The 20,858-nt window shown below is 43.7% G+C and overlaps 2 protein-coding genes across 2 annotated transcripts; one reads left to right on the forward strand and one right to left on the reverse strand.

The window, feature by feature from the left end:
• The first annotated feature begins 4,761 nt into the window (after window positions 1–4,761).
• Window positions 4,762–8,791, forward strand: LOC127301725 (GDT1-like protein 5). The gene is made up of 12 exons (XM_051331989.2): window positions 4,762–4,922; window positions 5,014–5,082; window positions 5,989–6,048; window positions 6,124–6,171; window positions 6,661–6,749; window positions 6,830–6,866; window positions 6,948–6,995; window positions 7,833–7,901; window positions 7,999–8,043; window positions 8,137–8,198; window positions 8,282–8,354; window positions 8,443–8,791. Exons 1-12 carry the CDS (start codon window positions 4,902–4,904, stop codon window positions 8,518–8,520), a joined length of 699 nt encoding a protein of 232 aa, XP_051187949.1. The 5' UTR covers window positions 4,762–4,901; the 3' UTR covers window positions 8,521–8,791.
• A 2,350-nt stretch (window positions 8,792–11,141) lies between these two features.
• Window positions 11,142–20,024, reverse strand: LOC127301726 (eukaryotic translation initiation factor 3 subunit A). The gene is made up of 14 exons (XM_051331990.2): window positions 19,873–20,024; window positions 19,606–19,687; window positions 18,814–19,295; window positions 17,792–18,007; window positions 17,346–17,714; window positions 17,228–17,257; window positions 16,338–16,565; window positions 16,064–16,225; window positions 15,160–15,381; window positions 14,881–15,084; window positions 14,216–14,419; window positions 14,042–14,122; window positions 12,724–12,925; window positions 11,142–11,972 (listed from the first exon to the last, which is right to left on the reverse strand). The coding sequence occupies exons 2-14, from the start codon at window positions 19,649–19,651 to the stop codon at window positions 11,431–11,433; spliced, it is 2,988 nt and encodes a 995-aa protein (XP_051187950.1). The 5' UTR covers window positions 19,652–19,687; window positions 19,873–20,024; the 3' UTR covers window positions 11,142–11,430.
• Window positions 20,025–20,858: the final 834 nt, after the last annotated feature.

Genomic DNA, 20,858 nt, shown 5'->3' on the forward strand with positions numbered 1-20,858 from the left:
TGGGCTCCCGAATCTTCTTATTCTTCGGGTAGTGGGCCTTCAGTAAACCCCGGGTACTATCTTCGGCAGGCCCATTTGGGATGCCTATGTCAGAGGGGTCGAGAGATATGGAAGTGACAAAACGTGGACAAAATAATAAGTACATAACAATCTTAATTAAGTTACTACTACCTCCGTTTCAAATAATAAAACACCCTCATTTTGCGTGTCTTCTCTTTGACTAAAAAATACTTCAAATATGCAAAGATTCTTGGTTTAAAATTAGCATCACTAGAAATTGTAAATGATCCAAGCCACACAAGAAAAAGCAGCTAGCTGCCAAACTAGCAAAAGTGTACAGCCTATGTTGTAACAGAAATGCTTATATATACTACTTTCTTCGTCCATAAAATAATGTCTAAACTTTGTAGACAAAGTTAAGATTTTCTTTTATGAATGGAAGGAGTATATATTATCATTTGTACGTTCCTCTTGTGCGGTGTTGATACACTCTGACTTAACGTATGTGATGTTTCTACCCTCTACAGCGGTTCATGCTAGGCGTCCACTTCAGGAATTGAAAAATATTTCTTGTTTTGTTTTCTATGACAACCTACATGTCATGGTTTGGCATTGATTCATAAACCGATAACCATAAGACAACAAGCAACCGAACTCCTAAACTGCATTTCATCATTGGGATTTTCTAATCTAAACTGGCGTATCCCACATCGATGATAAAAGTATGACATGATTTCTTTATGGCTATGTCTATTTCATTCATGAATGGTGACATACACATATTTCGACAGTGCGCCTTCAACCTTTTGCTTGTCTGGTCTTCTTCTCCCATGTTTTCGCTCGTGCATTCCACCACGAGGAACTGAACTCAGCCCTACTACTGTTTCGAGTGCAATCTAAAACAAATCCGCATCCTTCTTCAGCGAATAACCCCTTCCATGTTGAACAGAACGAATCAGATTCAAATTCTGATGACCTTTTCTTTTCTGCGGGTAACTCAGATGACCTTTAAATATGAGCCTTTCATCGGGCTGTTCAGGTGGGTCCAACAGGGCACATGCTAATGAGAATAGATGCATATGCAAACCATATATATGCTGCTATGCGATCTGAGCTTTGGATGCTTTCGACCATATCATCTACAGAGTTCTATTTCTTTTCTTTTTGCTCAGCCTAGTCCCTAGATCTCAATCATTATGGTGAGCCCATGGAGAAAAACTAATGTATAGCAAAAATATCCAACATAGAGCACCGGCTGTTGGGAGGAGAAATAGTCCATGCAAATGTATGGAACAGAAGAATACAAAAAAGAAGTCAAAAGGAGATAGAAGATGCACCCGCTTGACATATTTTCTTTAAACACGACAATGCGCCGGCCACAAATAATGCCAACCATTAGTTGACTGGGATTAAATGCATGTACGTGGCTTGGAGGACCAACGCTTAGAGCATGTACAATAGAATCTAGTTAGCTAGATCTAGGAGATTAAATATTACAGTATATCTTATTGAAGGAGAGAAAATGAGAGAGAGAATGTAAGTGAGCTCTCACGCAAGAGCTAGCTCTAGCACCTGGTCCTAGGCACTTGTGAGAGTGGATTATGGGCCATGTACCACTAGTACTGTTTTGTAACTCACTATTGTACATGTTGGCTATAAAATTAGCTATAGATGACATGCTAGAGCCAGCAGTCGACTCTACTATTGCTCTTGCTCTTAGGCGGACTTTTTGGAACTATTTACGATTTGCTCAGGCTTGATGCTAGTAGTTGCCCCGCCGCGGCACAGTTGGGATGGGTCCGGTTCCAACATGCTTTTACCCCGGCTAAGACCATGACCTCGGACACGCTATGGACGCGTCTTCCAAACTCCCTTCCAGACGCTCCTGATAGCGCGCTAGGTCTGCTTAGATGGCCCTTTTTAGAAGGTTTTCTCTTACTTGGACGTCACCGCCCTGGAAAGCCTCACTACCTCTGAAAATAAAGATCTTCGTTTGCTAGTTGCTTTGAGATTGCATTCCCTCAGGTGTGGAGGTGACAAAACGACACTCGTCCGAGAATGGTTGTGTCCGTTGTGCGCAGTCCCGGAGTCTACTACTCACATTATGCTCTCCTATCCTGGGCCCAATTTCTTTGGAGTTTCGGCTTCTAGGGGACTGAGTGGCAGGCCCTAGACCTTGGCGAATTCATGGAAACCACAGCAAACCGTATAGGTACGAGGATGCGCCTGTTCTGGTTAGTATTTGTTGCGTTGATCTGGACCCTTTTGGAACATCATCAACAAGATGGTTATCGGTCATATCTTTCTATGGCAGGCCTCTAACTCTGTATTCAAATTTTTGGAATTTTTGCAGCGGTAGTACCCGCTCTGTAGGCGGCGGAACTGAGACCGGCTGGACGGCATGATGGAGGATCTACTAGAGACGACATGTGGCTTGTCTACACAGTCCAGCCGATGAGTTGCTCTACTATGTAGGGTTGTATCTATGTTTCGTTTTAGCTTGGGCATGTTTGTGATGTTGCTCCAACAGACTCTTGTGTATGTTTTTGTGACTTTGAACTTTGTATGAATGTGGTTGCTTTATTTATAAAGTGGGGCAAAAATCTATTTCAAGGATTTATAAGCAAAGTGAAGCACCCAAGCTATAGAGCGAAAAAATCGTTGGGGTCGGCTCTTGTTTCTATTGTGTAATCTTCTATTAGTTCGCACTATGAGTATATCATATACTGATCTAGGGAGGGTTTGATGGATTATACTGGGCTCATCTCGACCTGGTGGTTCTATATCGACTCTATTGTGCACTGGACATTCATCTACTACTCAGTCTCGTACTACTTTTTTTTTGTCTAGAAACATTGATTACCATCTACACGAACACATACTACACTACAACCATGCACATGCATCGGCACAATGACTACTAAACATAACAGTTTCTAAATTCATAGATTGAAGAAGTCATCGGTAGCGCAACATTATCGATGGAACATCACCAACCTTCCATTGAAATGCATATTCGCTTTAACGAGACACTAGCGTGTTGAATCTGATGCCGGTGGGCTAAGAATACGACACCTTTGTAGCCACCCAACTCTATGATGGTTCTCTTATCCTTAGCATTTGTTCCATGCATGTCCCGTATGATGAAGAAAGAATAGCTCGATCTATTAACAAGAGACGAAGCATGGATATTGGATACACCGAGCTCTTATCATGTGACACCTAACAAAGAATGGTTCACTTCCTACATGTTTGTGATTTTGGGGGCGGTCTAACGCAACGATGTGATTCGGTGCATTGTGGCATTGGGGATGCCAAGATCAAGACCGACAGTGGTGTTGAAAATGATGTTACACACATTTCAAGGATTTTCTGAAATCCAATTTTGCTTGTGACTTCTTGGTATAAGTTATGTCTCGGTGTACATGGACGAAAAGCCCACGAGAGTCAAGAAGGATAGTACATGTGCGAAGTGCCCAAAGCTATGCCGTGGATCACTGAATTGGTTGACACATATCATAGATTTCGTATACAACATTTTTTTTGTTGTACTTTATTTAAGTTCCATATTCCACATACTAGAGAGAGTTTTCCATCGTCGAGATCCATCGCCGGCTTCTGCTGGCGGCGTGAGGAAGGGGGGCGGCGATTTGCGGGGCGAGGATGGTGTGGTTGCGGCTCCGCCATCCACCGATTCCTCCATCGTCGTCGTTGGTCAGCGGATGGCAGCGTGGGGGCATGTTCGCCTGCTTCGGGTTCGAAGGTGGTGGTCATAGGGTTCTTCTTCTGCGAAGATGAAGACCTACCGGATGTTTATCCTTTTCATCTAGCCGGAGCGTTGAATTCCGGAAGGCTCCGCCGGCGAATGGAACAACGCATCGTTTGCCTGTAGTTTGCTGGATCGGGTGGTATTCGGTCGCGCGCACCCATGCTTTCATTCGGACAGTTCGGGTCTGGAGGGAGCGGCGCAGAGCTCTTTTTCTGTGATGACATCAAATGACTATGGATCCATGATGAAAGTCATAAGAAGAGAATATCATGAAGACCGGATGGGAGGACTAGCTAAAGGAGGTTCAAGTCTCCGCGCCGTTGAGGGACTTGCTTGGTATTTCGGGCTTCACAGCAGCGGTATGAAAGTGGGGGCGACAACACATGTGAAGTTCAGAGTCCTGCCTTTGAGGGTGAAAATCCAAGGTCTGGCCTTAACTGGTTGTACCTGGCAATGACCTTGTTGGAGGCATTGTTTTGAGAGCGGAGACTATCTTCAGGGTGAAAACCTAAGATCTTTGATCGGGCGACGACGGTGTTGGAGCACTGTTCCCTTCTTGGAGGCGTCGGTTTTGGAGAGTCTGTATTTTAGCTGTTGTCTTGGTGGCGGATGTATTGCTGTTGTTAGGCCTAGGATATTGTAGCATGACTTTTGTTTCTTGGTTTTCTTTTCTATTTTTTGGTTGTGTGCATCTGCAATGTCATTAGGGTGTTGCGTTGTTGCAGATGCTGGATGTAATTGGTATGTTTTGATATTTATATATTTCCTTCATGGAAAAAAAAGTAGAGAGAGTTTTCCTTTTCTTTTGTTTGAGTTTGAGACTGATTTCCTTTGTCTTCTGTTATTTGAGAGCGAGTGTTTTGTTTTTGTAGCCACAGAGGGTGACCGTGCACGGCGCATCTCGTGCCATCCACCCAAAACCCCCACAACACAACGACTTTAAAATAGCCCGACGCCGCAGCCGCGCACGAAAGCAGAGGATCCGCCCACCCCAGATCCGACGGCCCTCTCGCCCCCCGGCCGTGTTCTTCCGCCTCTTTTAGTACTGCCTCCCCCTGCCAACGCCCACGCGCACCTCGCCTCCTCCTCACCCCCCGAGATCGGAATCGGCGCCCGCCCACCCGCTTCCGCCATGTCGCCGTCTCTGCTCGGGGTCAGCTCTCTTCCTCCCCTCTCTCTCTCTTTCTGCGCAGTTCTTTGCTGCTGTGCAGCGGAATTGAATTGTTTCTTCTTGTTATTCGCAGGGGCTTACCAAGTCGCTGGCCATGACGGTGCTCTCCGAGGTCGGGGACAAGACCTTCTTCGCCGCCGCGGTACATCTCCGCCTCCTCACCCACCGACGTTTTTTCTAGTTTCTTGGCTCTTTTCTTTTTTTAGCGTTCTCGCCTAAACGAGCTGCCTGCTGCCGGGAGGCCCGGAATTTCGGTCGGCGTCCTCCTTCCGTGCGGGCGAGCTGTTCGACCATATGCCAGCGTCGCCGGCGGTCTCTCTGTTTTTCCATCTGAGACTTACTAGGTCAGAGGACTACTAGGGGAGGCTCGGCTTGGTTAGGTGAAAGAGCCAGGCGCAGGCGGGGAGGGTAGCTCCAGATTTCGGGCGAAACAGCGAGCACGTGAGCTTCTGAAAAACAATTCCTTCATTAATTAGCTGCGTCTAGCTAGTTTAAAAATGACATCTTTAGCTAAGATTAAGAGATCGGTAACTGTAAGTGCCCCTTTTTCTACCTGAAAAGTACTTTCACTCCTCTACTGAGGGAATCGGCTGGGCGTTTGGTATTTCCCTGGATGAATCAGCCTGAGGCACCTGCTCTGTGCAGCTCAGTGCGCGTGGGTTCCACGCAAGTAGACATCCACACAAGCCTAAAGAGGGGCCTATGGTTTGTTGGAGGAGCTATTGCGCTTGCCCAATTTGCTGGCCTGCCATACGAGCTGGGCAACTCCACTTCCATTTGGACTGTTGCTAGTTTTGATGAGACGCTAGTCCTTTCCCACCACAACACTTGCAGCACCAGGGTAACTTTAGAAGCATCCTAGCCTCTTCAGAGAATGATGGGTTTGACAGAGTCTCGAGTACCAAGGCAAACATATTCCTCTCTAGTGATACACGCACAATTATTCCCCATCCCGACAAAGATGTTCTTTACTCTGTTCTATTTCTGTTTTTTTTTATAGTTGGGCTTGAGCACCGTGCTTATCATGTTTTTCATTTACCTTTACAAGATTCTGGCCATGCGCCATCCCCGGAAGCTTGTCCTTGCCGGCTGTCTATCTGCATTAACAGTAAGCATTTTCTTAAACATGCTCGAATGTAGTGACCTGTTTTCTCTACTTTACTGATCGAATTAAAAACTCTAGGTGATGACGGCTTTATCTGCTTCTCTAGGCTGGGTTGCACCAAATCTGGTAAGTTATTCAACACAAGAATTTTCTGGACCTACCAGACATAATTTCTCATCACTTATTCACCTTATTATGTCCAAAGGTGTTCCCTTATATTACCTATATTCTGTAGTGGTTGCTTGGACATTGTGGTTGTTAGTATCTGAACAGTAAGCAAGCAAAAAGGAACGAACCCATTTTAGAGTGACTTAGTGAAAAGATGCTCTTCAAATATCTAATGTTAATACTTGGTGGCAGTTTTATTTCTTTTGAAAATAGAGAATCACATTTATATTCCTTGTCCTGATTATACCTTTACATCAAATGTTGCAGTAACAGTCATACTGCCCTCATATGTGTATTAATTGAACCAATACTTCTGAACCTGTTGGCGGATATTACCGCTAACCCTGTTCTCTCGACTGTCTTCTTGTGATTATATGTCCAGTTTTTCTTAAAGTATCACCTTGCAAGTTGCAAGAATGTATAGCTTATGGTATTTTGTTCGAACAGATATCACGAAAATGGACCCATCATATCACCACTCTGCTGTTCTTTGTGTTTGGCATCTGGTCGTTGTGGGAAGGCTTCAAAGAAGACGGGTACTGATCTACTTGATCGCTTACTTGTTTTCTGTTTTGGCATTTTAGTGAATGATCTCACTAACTAACTTCCATCGCAGAGAGTCAGAAGATTTGGCTGAAATGGAAGCAAAGCTGGTTTGCAAATTTCATCAATACCTTGAGTTCCATTCAATTGCAGGTCAAGTGGTTTATAGCTAACATGTGCCAGTTTTTCAGGATGCGGACTTTAAGAGTAACAAAGGAGAATCAAAAAATAAATCGAAGGTCAGTGCACTAGTGACATGCCCATTTAGATCATCTTTTTCATGTACCAAAATGTTGCCGTGTTTTTGTGGATATTTTTATATTAACATTCAAAACATAGATGTTATGAAATAAAATGCGGAAGACTTTCCATTCCTTTAACAGTCAGCAAAATGAGTCCTGGTCCCCATATATTCTCATCATTTATCAAGGGAAGTGTTGTGTCCTAGCAATTCTAGTGGAATGTGAGCATGCAGTTGTTGTTGCTTGCTCCATGTTATAACGAGTATATTACTTTTCATGTAATTTTGGCAAAAGTACTGGAAAGACAAGTCCACCTCTGTGTGTATTCCCTTTCTGTTATTTGTTTGTACTATTTAGAAAATTTGCTTACTGAGGGGTGAGCAGAAGCTCGCATTTGCAAGTTACTGTCCTTTCTTCTAGACATGAACTTTGAGCACCCAGGATTGTGCTCTCTTTATTATTATTATTTTTAAAGAATGAATTTGGAAACCCCAGAAACAAATTTTAAAAAGTCTTCATGTCACATGTAGATACTAAAGGAAATATATATATCTTGAATTTCTCGTGAGAAATGTGTCTATGTGTTGTCTTTGTAATGTTACAAAAAAATGAGGAGCTAAAAGAAGCATTTTTTTTTGGTTCCGTAGGTTAGTTTTTTGCCCAGGCCGCAAGAATGCAGAACTTTACACGAAACTTGAAATATGTGCATAATAACTGATTTGTTTTTTTTAAGAAAGAACAAGTTTTTTGTGTGTTTGAGCCGGGAGCAATACATCTTAGTTTGTCTTTGTATGCTTATCTGTGTGGGCAACTCAAATATTTTTCGATTGTTAGGCAACTGATGATAAGAAGAAACAGAAAAGACCATTCCTCATGCAGTTCTTCTCACCAATTTTCATAAAGGTATTAACTAGACAACTCGATCATATGGAAGAAATGGTGAATGTGATGCTTGTGGTTTATTATAAACATTTACATGTCCATTGTTTGTTTGGTGTAGGCATTTTCCATTACTTTCTTTGGTGAGTGGGGTGACAAGAGCCAGGTAAGTTGTACAAAAAAATTGATCTATTTTCCCATTTGCAGAGCACGTTTTCAATTTTTATTGGTATATTTATATTGTTTAATATCTTGTCAGATTGCTACAATTGGCTTGGCTGCTGATGAAAATCCTTTTGGTGTTGTCATCGGGGGAGTCATGTAGGGCTGCTTCTTTCTTTTCCTTTATGTGGTCTTTCCAAATGGTTCACCGTGTGTTCCTGACAAAACCTAATTGTGTGCAGAGCTCAAGCACTTTGCACCACTGCTGCTGTCATGGGAGGGAAGAGCCTAGCCTCGCAGATATCTGAGAAGATGGTAGGAATCGCTGTCTGAAGTCTGTTTCTCGAACTCTATTCAAACAAGTGAAATGCCCTACATCTAATGCGACACTTATCTCTTGTAGGTTGAATTGTCAAGTGGAGTGCTATTCCTGTTGTTTGGCATAATGTCTTTGTTGTCAGGACCAGAAGGGCAACTGTAATGTCTCCAGGAAATTCAGCAGAAGCAGCATGGCCTCGTGTCTAGTTATCATCACGCTTTGCTTTTATTTGACTTGCCCTATTTGATGGCTGATGGCGGCAAAAGCCAGGCGTCCTTCATGAACTGGCTGGCGATTCATAGTTTAGTCAACACATTGTAACATTTGGCTTGTCATTCATAAATAACTAGATGCTACTAAAATCTCTAGTGATTGCTTCCTGCCAGTCACAGAACCTGGAAATATTCAGTAAAATCTGATGTAGTACAAGCTATTGGTCCCAGTGCCAAGGTGAACGGCAGGGTTTTGGTACTGGATATCGAAAAAGCATGATTAGCATTGAATTGGATTAGTTGCCTTTAAAAGATTGAGTTGAAGCTGTCTTGCTTAATTTCTCAGCAAAGTTCAGACAGAGTGCAAGAAACAGTCTTATTTTCAAGGGAAAAAAACAGTGGTGTGCCTACGATGCAATTCGTACGATTTGTGCCATCTAACAATCAATCCGTGTTCCAGAAGCAAAGTAGAGAGTCATAACCTGACATTCATGGCGAAATGTTTCCTCAAAAAAGCTTCAACTTCTGGTGTCGTATCTCTTCCGGCAGCATTCTAAAAGAACAGAGTATTATGGTCTTCAATGTTTTTCACCAACAGTATGCAACCTAACTAAGGCCGATCTGCCCTGTGCATACGAGATTGTTTTTAAAAGTTTTTAAAAGTTCGTATCCTGATCTATTATCTAATTTGGTTGTTCGTTATCGTGACGTTATATAAGTTGGCATAAATACCGCATACCTGTATACCATGCTTCTTACTTTTATTTTACTGTGGCAGTTTTGGAAATAAAACGGATGGCAGAGTGCTTGACGCAGCAAGTGAATACTGAGTAGCTGTGCGGATACTTTTTTCTACGTATTCCAACGTAAATATTGGTTTCCCATAAATCCTCTAAATTACCCCATTAAGTGAAACTTGTACTCCTTACCCCAACGTAAATATTGGTATCAGATTTTCTCTCATTCTAGAAGGTTTGAACCAGCCCCTTAGTAGGCTTACAACTAGGAGGTGAAATTAGCTGGGGCATGCTACCTCACAAACGACAGAGGAAATGAAATCTGAACTTATCGTACTCCCTCTATCCCATGAAGATACACTAAATAGCATTACATTAGATACATTAGACACATTCAAATTTTAATAAATTTCAGACAACCTTCATGGAACAGAGGAAGTACGATAACATGGTTTGGCCGGTCACCTGGTACATTACACAAGATATGTAAGAGCATCTCCACCCCCAAATAGGCGTCGGTAGGGGCGTCGGCACCTCCGTTTCGGGGGCGCCGGCACTGCATCCTCTATTTGGGGATGCTGCTCCCACACCGGCACCCTCAAAACGGCAGCCCCGATAGATTTAGAAATTTAACATGATATTTAAAAACCCAAATTCATACGAAATTTATACAAAAGTAGCTCGAATTTAAACATAGCTAAAATAAAACTTAATCCTGATCTACTGGCCTGGGGCGCTCGACGGCCCTGCCTCGTCGTCGTTCTTCGCCATTGTCGGCTGCGTCCGTGCCCGCTTCTCCACCGTTGCTTCGCGCATCTGGCGGTGGAGCATGGCGGCCGGCGTCGCAGGAGCTTGCCGGCGGCGCTGTCCCCGCGCTTCCAGCCTTTCTCGAGAAGTTTCGATCTTGAAGCGCCTCGCCTGCTGGCGGGCGAACGCCTCGTAGTGGCGATGAGCGTTGAGCTCTGCGAGCTTTTGTCGCTCCGCCTCCTCCGTGGCTGCTCGCTGGCGCGAGATCTCGAGGGTGTGCCGGAGGTTCGCGTCGTTGACGAACTCACGTTGCTCCTCCTTCAACCGCTTGTATCGGCGGGGCCTGCGACTTCTCGCCCGACTGCGCTGCCTCCTCCACCGCCTCTGCTTCCACATCTGCGACGTAGGCCTCCTGCCACGCCGCGAACCGTGGGTCCTCGTCCTCGTCGGAGCTGTACTCCACGTCGGCCTCCAGCTCCGGCTGCGGCTGCGGTGGTGGTGGAGGCAGCGCGCGGCCGTTGAGGCCAAGCATCGAGTAGGTGGTCTTCATACGGCGCGGCATTTTGATGTGGAGATGAGGATGGAGTGGCGCTGGTGGAGATGAGAATGGAGCGGTGGTGGTGGACGGCGTACGAGCTATATAGCGGTGGTAACTACCCACATTTACGGCGACTGGACGCCGCGTGGCTAGTCGCTGCCCTCGTGAACGCATCGGTTTCCGTGCGGGAGGACATTAAACACCGATAACCAACCTTCCTGCGTCACGGCCGATACGAACCGTCGCATCCTCTCGCTAACAAGGCGCCCCCACCAGCGAAAACCGTCGTTCCGCGAGGCACCAGCGCGCCCTTGGTGAAGGGGCCGACACGGGGTTGCCGGCGATTCTATTGGGCTCGAAAAATATCCAACGCCGTTTGAGGCTTACCAATGCGAGCCCAAAAACGACGCCGGTCCCCAAATCACTATCGGGACCGCCGGTGGAGATGCTCTAAGATTAGCTGTCTAGAAGGTTCAAGATTCTTAGTAAGACAGACCAAACACAAGTTAAGTTATTGATCTTTAGCAAAACGTAACGCAAGCAGACGAATGCAGCCCAATAAATAGCTTTCCTTGCTGCAAGCAAACAAAGCTTCGAGCACCATAACAAATAGCAACACGTTATGTATGTAGTACTGTGACTCAAAAGAACAAACATAAATTTTGAGGTCTAACACAAGTATTTGCTTCGAAAATTTAGGAGCATTTGGTGCACCAGAAACAAATTCAAGTAAACATGCTCATAGATATCAGAGGCGGACATTGTGTGAGAAGCTCCCGGACTTGAAGGAGGCAAAAAAAAAAACCAGCTGGCAGAGCACGTTCTATTGCAGGTAGCCTCAGCTCCGCCTCCAAGGGGCAGACGAGGGAGTGGATGAAGAATTTGCAGAGGGCCTAGATCCACCAGGACGCCAGCGGTCAGTTGAAGGAGCAGCAGGAGCACCATCCTGCTGGCGGGCAGGGGGAGCCTCTTGGCGTGCAAAAGGGCGGGCAGGGGCAGCCTCAGGGCGTGCAGGAGGAGCATCCTGGCGGAGAGGCCGAGAATCTGGGCGAGGACGATCATCACGAGAGCCCCACCGGTCTTGTTCAGGTGCAGCTGCTGGCCTCTGGCTGCTGCTGTCACCACTACGTTTGAACTTCGGGACATACCTGCTAGGAGCAGCAGCTGATGCTGCTGGAGCTGCCAGTGCTGGTTCTCGAACTGGCGGAGCAACAGCAGGAGCAGGATCAGGTGCACGCACGGGCTCCGCTCCCCTCAAGAGAGCCTCTCTTTCCCTCTGTGCCTTCTCTTCCATCTCCCTTTCCCTCTGCGCCTGCTTAGCTGCGATTGCATCAAGCTTTGCTTTCCTCTCAACTTCCTCCTTCTTCCTCCTCTCTTCATCTGCAAGTTAAACCAATAATATTTGATCAGCTAGAATGTTGTGCTCCCTCTATGCCAAAATATAAGCACCTATAAGATTTTTTCGAAGTCAACCGTGTAAACTTTGACAAAATTTATACCAAAAAATATCAACATTTAGAATCTCAAATCAATACCATCAGATTCATCATAGAGTATATTTTAATTTGATAGACATTAGGTATTGTAGATATAGACATTTTTCTCAAAGAACTTACTCAAAGTTTGATATATATTTTAATATGATATACATAAAGCATATTTTAATATGATATATATTTTAAAGTTTGACTTCCGCGGAAACCAATGCGCACTATATTGTGGCAAGGAGGGAGTATTTTGACAACATTATGGAATAGCAACAAAGCACGAACTAGTAAGATTTATGGTCAGTTATCCACCATCCAAATATGAGAAATCAAATATAAGTTAATAACGATAATTCAAAGTAGCACAAACACCAATAATGATAATTCAAAGTAGCACGAACACCAATAACGATAATTCAAAGTAGCACGAACATTTTAGAGTATACTCAGAAGAGCATTCTATCTTGTCCCACTAAAACAAGAACTAGTCTGAAGTAATGTAAGTTGGAAAATCTAGGTAGTCGCAAGAACAATCATTGAGTTGCCATTTTCAAGTACTCAACTTACCAGCAACAATACTAGAGTTCTAATAGTGCAGTCGGCAAGTAGAGCAAATAATAAAATTAGTCCAAGAATACACTTGCCTTCACGTTTTCTAGCCTCATCTTCCTCACGCTGCCTTTGGATCCGCTGTTCCTCAAGGTTCAGATAATACATCAATTTCCGTACAGTTTCCCTTTCACGCTTTCTTGAAGATATCAACTGATTGACCCTTTCATCCCTCTCTTTTCTTAGGCTACTAAACTCAGATTCACGGCGTTGTACAATCCTTTCCTGGAAAGCATTCTGGAACAGCAAAAGGGAATTGGAAAAGGGAAGATAAGAGAGTAGTCAAAGTTTCTGCAAGATTAACAGAGCGAAGATAGTCCTCTAAAAAGGAAAAGGCTCATAAATTAAGAATACCAAAGAAACCAAAACTGAATACATTGCATGCTGAAATACATGATAACAGAATCATCCAGTGGTAATTCACCTTAATCAAAACTCATTTCCAGGTTTAAACATAGTAGCCATGTTTCCGGAACGGTGGGATCAAGGGACGGGAACAAGGTACGAGGATCGATGGGTAACAAAAACAGGAAACGGCAGGAGTATACATCTCTCCAACGAACCGATCGACAGCCAGGACACGATCCAAGTAGTTTGGGAATGATGAATCGGAGACGGTCCGATAGGTCGATGCAGATTTTCTATTTCTTTCCAGTCTTGAGTTGAGGCAGATGGGCCACGTACAGCGCACAGTACGAAAACTGGCCCCAAGTATTTTGAAATCTAAGCCTGCTAGTCGTTCCCTGGCCTTGTCCCCATTAAACCATTCGCTGCCAGAAGTTCTTTCGCTGCTTGCATCTTACCTTGCCTCAGCGTGCACATCGCCTGCCATCCCTCGCCACTTCGCCTCCCACCTACAGCTGCCGCATCGCCAACTTCGCTCACCTCTGTACTTGAGAACCTGGTGCTGTCAGGCATATTCAGGGTCGACGAACCTAGCGTACCGGGTCACATTCCCGCACTGAATCGTCTCGTCCCACGCGTCAACCCCGACCCTCGATCTGAGTCGAAGTTCCCGAGTCAGGGGACGGGGCACCGTTCCCCGTTTCCGGCTACCATGGGTTTAACCAGATAGACCTACACAGCAATCACCCAGGCAGAACAAAACAACACAAACAAAGACCTTGGTACTGTTAAATGACATGCCAAAGCCACTTAATTTTCCCCAAACAAGTACAGTATCCCATTGAATCGCCGCAAAACCCTCAAGATTCACTCAGTGTCCAAATTGACTATTTTAAGCTTGGAAAGTCCGATAATGAAAAAAAAACATGACAAAATGGATCAAAGATCCTCTGATATAAGAAGAAGCAACCAGCACTGGCTGAACAAAGTTGCAAGTGGCATACATACCTTATGCTCCAACAATCGAGAAAGCCTATTTTTCTCCAGCAAGTCGCCCGCATGATGTTGCTTGCTAAGCTCAATCTCTCTCTACCAAGTTTGAATTCAATTAATTAATGTGAGAATGTTACAGCCCATCATCATCAGCATCCTGTAAGCAACAAAATGACAGTAAAGACAAACCAGCTGCTCTTGCTCATGAAGGATCTTCTCTTCCTCAAGGCGTTTTTGGAAGGCTTCCTCAATCAGTGGTGCTTCCTCCTGCCGCTTTGCCCTCTCCAAGTGATCCATTGTTTTTGCAACCTTCTGCAGTCTCTTCTCCATCTCCAGGCGCTCCTTAATCTGCATTTGCACTGCCAGCTCCACCATGCCTTGTTTTGTCAGCTCCTGTCATGTGAACATTCAATGTATTAAAACTAGTAGAAATTTACGGATCAGAAAATCGAAATTTACAGATAAGACAAGTATCGCTACAGAGTTCAGGCTGGTTAGTACAAGCATCCGACTATGTACGTATCACAAACTGCAAGTTATAATGATTTGCCTAAACTCCCAAACCGTTTAAGCAGCAGCCACAGAAACAAACGATCCTGCACTTTATCTACACCAACTGACATTCATCTACAGCCTGCTTTCATCTTATTTTTAGGGCACAGAAACAAATAGACTGATATTGATATGGACTTGAACACACAGAAATATGACCTTATGAAAATTCTAATAATTGGAAGTGCATCCAGGTTTTATGATGTGCACATAGTATGTTAAGTTACATACCAAGTACACATAAAATAGCACACCGTGAGTTAGCATGGAGCATTAATTGTTGGAAATGCACAACTTCTTACCCCCTCAAAGATGGGTTTCTTTTTGTTCTTCCTGCTATTTTCAAGTTGAGCTAACTGTGCTTGTGCTTCTTTTTTTTCCTTTTCCACTATTTCTCGTTCTATCCTCAGTTTCTCCCTAAGTCTCTGTTCCTTTGAAAGCCTCTCTCTTTCTTCCTCTGCAGATTTCTTCTGAATACTCATTCTCTTTGTCTCCTCTTCCTTCTCCTGGAGATAATATATACAACCCATGAAAAAAGATTACAAGAAACAACCAAGGGTCAGCACAGGAAAAATGGAAACCTTCTCCAATATTTGGCGCTCATGATCTTCTTTGCGTTTTTCAATAATAGATTTCCTCGCAAGAAGCCTTTTATGTTCTTTCTCAACCACTCCAGCGAGTTTAGTCAAGTTTTCACCAAGTTTTGATGGCTTATGCACAGGTGGACGAATAAGAGTCCTCGCTTTGCTTAGGGAATCAGCAAGGACACTAAGGTGACTACTAAGACCATCAGATTCTATGTCCTGAAGAGAGAAATAAATTCAAATCACAGTGAATAGATGGGAAGAAAGATGATTGTTAGAAACCCATTAAACTGTACATATAAGATAGAAACAGAAAATAAACTCTTGCCTAGCACGTACATTTTGAAGCATCTAAGATGAAAATCCACAGAAAAAAACAACTAAATCATGAGCTGTGAATTTGCCACATGCAGTAACTAAAATAAGTGAAGGGAACAATTAAGCAAATGCAGTTGCCTAATTATATTATCATGTGAACAGACTGTACCTTCAAACACTATTATTTCCATGGAGACAAATCATACCATGAAAAGATATTTGTAATTTATAGTACTCCCTCCGTCCATAAATAGATGCCAAAAAATTGTCTAAATTCGGATGCATCTATACACTAAATCATGGCTAGATACATTCAAATTTAGATAAATTTTTGGCATCTATTTATGGACAGAGGTAGTATAATGGATAAAAATGAAACATTCACTATTAATAGTGTGCTATAGAAACAAGCCTCCTCGGCCTACGAATATGAGAAGGTAGGTAACAAAAACATAGCAAACCACAAAACAGGGCAACACATTTGATCCTTATAGCCATCAAGCAGCAGCAAAGAAATAAAGCCCTCAATGAAGAAATTGAGAAGCCTAAAGAAGGTAGCAGTGTACAGAGTTAAGCCACATACAATGTTGCCAAAATGAACGGCTCCAGACAAATGGTTAACTTTCATAGCAACAAAATTGTGCTTCACAGCATCAACAGCGATCTTCTCCACAACATTGAAGTCAAAGAACGGGATCATTCTAGAGAGCATATCAATTTTCATGGACTGGAAAATCCGAGATGCCTGAAAAGTTCAAAACGAGAGCTGATCAACATGTTTCACAAATAGTAATGCAAGGTATGATAAAAGAAGACGTGAATACATATATTATTGTTAGTGAGACATAGAATAGAACCTGCTGCAGCACCCTCAGTGCCGTAAGCTTCTCCAATGCAGATTGGTACTTCGATAACTGAATTTCTGGAACCGAAGAGGCTGCTGAAAGCTTTCCTCCGACCATAGAAATCTTGGAAAGTAGCGGCTGTACTTTTGATGCGAGATCAAGAGGAAGGAACTCATGCTCCATAAGGTTGTATAGATCTTTCACCTCTTGGGAAGCACAAGAAATCACTCCTTTGGCAGCCTGTTCATATCATAGTCAGAATATGAGAAAGAGTTGGCGAAGCAACGAAGTCTAAATCTAGAAAACCAAAACATAAGTCTGTGATGGCACAACAAGAAAATATAAGCATCTCTGCATTTGATTAAAATATTGCAACATAAGAGATGCAAGCCAATACAATCAACACACAAGCACGGCAGCACGTCATGGATGCCTTGAGACTTGAGAGATACCCTTCCATGAATTAATGTATATACTTCCAGATATATTGCATATTTCAGAGCTACCAACTATCTTAAGCAACAGAACACATGTTATGGCATTGCCTGTTCAGGTGTGATTAGTAAAACAAAAACGTTTTTTAGCCTAGTAGGACAGATGGGTGCTTATCTCTTAGCATGAGGTGCTACCATGTGGTTATGAATGCATAAAATACAATCACATAAGTGCATACAAAAAAGGACTGCATCAGAGGAGATCATTCTAACACGAATGCTTGGTAACATGTACAAGGTGACACCATGATAGCAGATTGTCTTCTAGATGCCTCTATAAGGCGAAGACTAAGACATGTCAAAGGAAAGGCAAAGAAAGACTGGATAGATGTGATAACACACAAGACATTTAACTGTTTGGCAGCATATGATAAAAAAAATACAGCATGCAGAAATGGATTCGCATACCAACTCAGAGAGAAGAGATGCTCTTGAAGCCTGAAAAGGGAACAGGACACTTATTTATCAGAAAACGAATAATTATATTCTGGAGAAATATAAACATGGAAAACAGTTTGTAGCTAACCATTTCTCTGTTCTCGCGCTTGGAATCAAGGGAGAAATTGACAAGGTTGGCCATGCGCAAGCCACGTTCTTTCTCATTTTCAAGCTCAAGATGAGATGCACCATATTTATTGTCATATGGTGTCACAGAAAGTGCAGCAAGCAAAACAGAAGATGCTAGTAATTGCAGATCCTTCTGAGTTATGTTCTTGTTGTAGCTCTTCTGCAGGTTGAAAAGCTTCAACCATGCATAGGCATGATACAAATGACTCTCGGATATCCAGAATATTTCAGTTAGTTTGGCATAATATATGACCAGAACAGATGGTTTTGGAGTTCTCTTCACCAAGCTCATCAAACCATGGATATCCTCCACAGATCGGAAGGCTTCCTGAAAGAAGAGTTGGTTGGTGAATTTCATTTCTTTAGTAGTAGCATTGAGAAGATAAAATCAGTTACGAAACACACCTGCCATAGAGAAAGTTCTGTAGCAATTTTCAGTTGTTCGACCCTAGTGTCAAGGTACAGCTTACAGCTTTCAGGAGCAGTCAGATCAGGACGATCTCGCTGGTCACGATATTTGTTCAAATTTGCAAGATGGTTTCTGATGATCTCACACAACCTACGGAACTCGGTGGATCTTTTATACTGCTTACAAAACTGAAACGCCTTGTGTGCAGTCATCTGCATATTGGAAGGTTAAAAAAGAACATACAGATTAGCTCTGGTAAAAATCATTTAGTACATAATACTACGTTCAGGGGATCCAGTTGTGCAGATTTCTTTTAGAAGAAACAGAAGGTACATAACAGGTACATGATGCATTGGCTAGATATTTGCAAAATGAACCAAATAGTTGCTTCTCAAAAATAGGGAAAGTGCAAAAGAACCAGACGCATTAGGTAGTACAAAGAATTTAGTACTTCCTCCGCTCACTAATGTAAGACCTTTTAGCTTCAGTGTAGGTTCACTTACTTTGGTGTGCATCTAGACACGTTTTAGTGTGTAAGTTCACTCATTTTGGTCCGTATCTAGTCCACTTTGAAATGTCCAAAAGGTCTTACATTAGTGAACAGAGGGAGTATAGAATACTAAGTTCATGCAATCAAGTCGGTACCATATTTCCAAAGAAATAGAAGGGAAATAATACAAAATGCATTGGTTAGGTATAGGAAGGAGCTAAATGCTTCATTTCAAACAGAAGAACAGAAAAGGAAAGAGAGGCAATAAAGCATCATAATGTACCGGCTTAACCAACAACAAAGCCTTTTTGTCTCAAGCAAGTTGGTTAAACCAGTAACAACATTATTTGGAGAAGATACTTGAAGCAACTACATCAAATATACCAGAGAGAAGTTTCTGAAATGTAATGACAGGCAGAATGACTAGAGCGAAACACTAGGATGAAATCATATGCGATTTGCTGTCTGGTAGTGGGACCCTAATGAAATGACCACTAGGATAATGGCAAAGTAGTAAAATAGGCTTACAGCATATAGTCCTTCGAGCTTAGAATTATTCCTCAGTATCTCGAGCACGGTCCTGTACGTCTCCCACAGAAACTTGAACCATGGAGTGACAAACTCCCTGTCAGATCGGTCCTTCCCTTTCTCCCCACTAACGTAGCTGAGCATCAAGTCCTCTGGACGCTTGTCGGCTTCCAGATCTTCGACGTCCAGAGCATCTTCCAGGGCTTGCGCCTGAGCCTTTGCTTCCTCAGCTTTCTCGTTGGAGAGTTGCATAAAGTGTTTTATGACCTCCTCCAAAGAGGACACATTGACTTGCTGGCAGACAATCCTGTACTGGATAAGGCCATCTTTGGCAAACCTGCCCTTCCTGAGGTCTACGCACAGCTCTACGTACTTCATCATGATCTTCTCGAGAGGCTTTTGCCATGACCTGTATCTTTTCGATGTAATGAGATCGTGCAGCGCCTGCAGCGCTGCCTGCTTTTGCCCAACATTTATCAACTCTGGAATAAATAAAAGGGGATGAACAGTGTGAATATCTTCAAGCGAAATATGGAAAACTGAGAAGATATTGATTGCATGCAAAGAGAGCCTGTCCTATGTGGTATGAAATAAGTGGTTCAAATGTACCGGTTATAACAAAGAGGGCAACGTAACAGATGAACCAACAGTACACAACTCAACGTCGTCACAAGTTGCTAAGAAACACTAATCGGAGCAGGAACCACTGCCAAACCACCGCGACAACAATCGGTAACTACTTGCGGATAAAATCTAGTGAGCAAGTAAACGCGAGGGATTCCGGAGACTCACCCTCCGCCCTCTTGAGAGCGTTCTCGGGCTTGGCGAATGTCGACATGGTCGAGGGCTGGGGCTGTCCGGCGGCGATCTACTCCTGCATCCCAGCCGCGAAGAACAGAAAAACCAGGATTAGCTCGCAGATTCACGGCACGACAACTACGAACGTTAGATCGGATAATCCCGGGAGAAAATCGCGGAAGATAGCAGTGCACCGCTGCCCGATGGGATAGGGGGGCTAGGAGGCGGCGACGGAGAGGGGATGTGAGAAAGCGGCGGTACCTGTAGATCGCCGGAGACGGTGGCGCTGAGGGCGGAAGGGGCGGGGGCGAGGATTTGGAGGCGGAGGGCAGTGTGGATGTGGCGGCGGCGGGGAGGCAGAGTTGTTTTTAGGGTTGGGTTGGGGGTGCACCGACCTATTATGGGCCACTGGATGTGAAAAGGATGGACAGGATGCAGCTTACAACTGGACTGGCCCACGATGCTATTTAGAGTACTACTCGCGTCTATATTTGACAACAGGAAGATACCACACACAGAGCAGTTCTGGTCATCTGGTGTAAGCCATGGATTTGGGAGGAGCATGAAGCATCCGAATCGAAGGGAGTGGGATGATCAAGAACTACATGCGTATGTATTTTGGCACTCCGTCTAAAACGAGCTTCACATCATATTCTTAGCTTCGTTTGGCAGCCTGGGTTGCATCAATCAGGTCAAAAGCGACTACATGATTGGTTGGCCGCAAACAAGCTCAAATGCTACAGTGATGCAACGTTGTTTGTTTGGTAGCATCCAACCAACGATTACAGACACCTCTTCCATCTACTGGTGACCTTACCATGCTACACCAACAAGCTAGCAGTTCATCAAATCAGTCATAGCCAATGCGATGTTTAGATTAATCCATAGATAGTAGAACGTCACTTCATCAGTTTATTCCTCACTAGTACGAATGTTGGTTTATCATTACAGTCCAAAGGTAATGAAAGGGGAGTTTGCCAAAGGAGAAGTTCTTCTTCTTCTTCTCAAATGGTGGTGCTGCCTCTATCATCCCACATTGCGTTTGTGTACTTCATCCTCTTGTTATTCGAGGCTTTTTAGTGTTGCTTTGCTCCACGCCATGGCCGGTCTCAACTCCATTGGGAACAATGGTTTCTTGAAAAATCCCATATTCGTCCCAACCTAAGATCCACATATAAAGAATGTAGCAAACAAGAACCAGCTTGACTTAGGCCTCATAAGTGTGGAATGGTTTCTGCTCAAGGATC

This window comes from Lolium perenne, chromosome 7, assembly GCF_019359855.2.
Source record: "Lolium perenne isolate Kyuss_39 chromosome 7, Kyuss_2.0, whole genome shotgun sequence".
Lineage (NCBI taxonomy): Eukaryota > Viridiplantae > Streptophyta > Magnoliopsida > Poales > Poaceae > Lolium > Lolium perenne.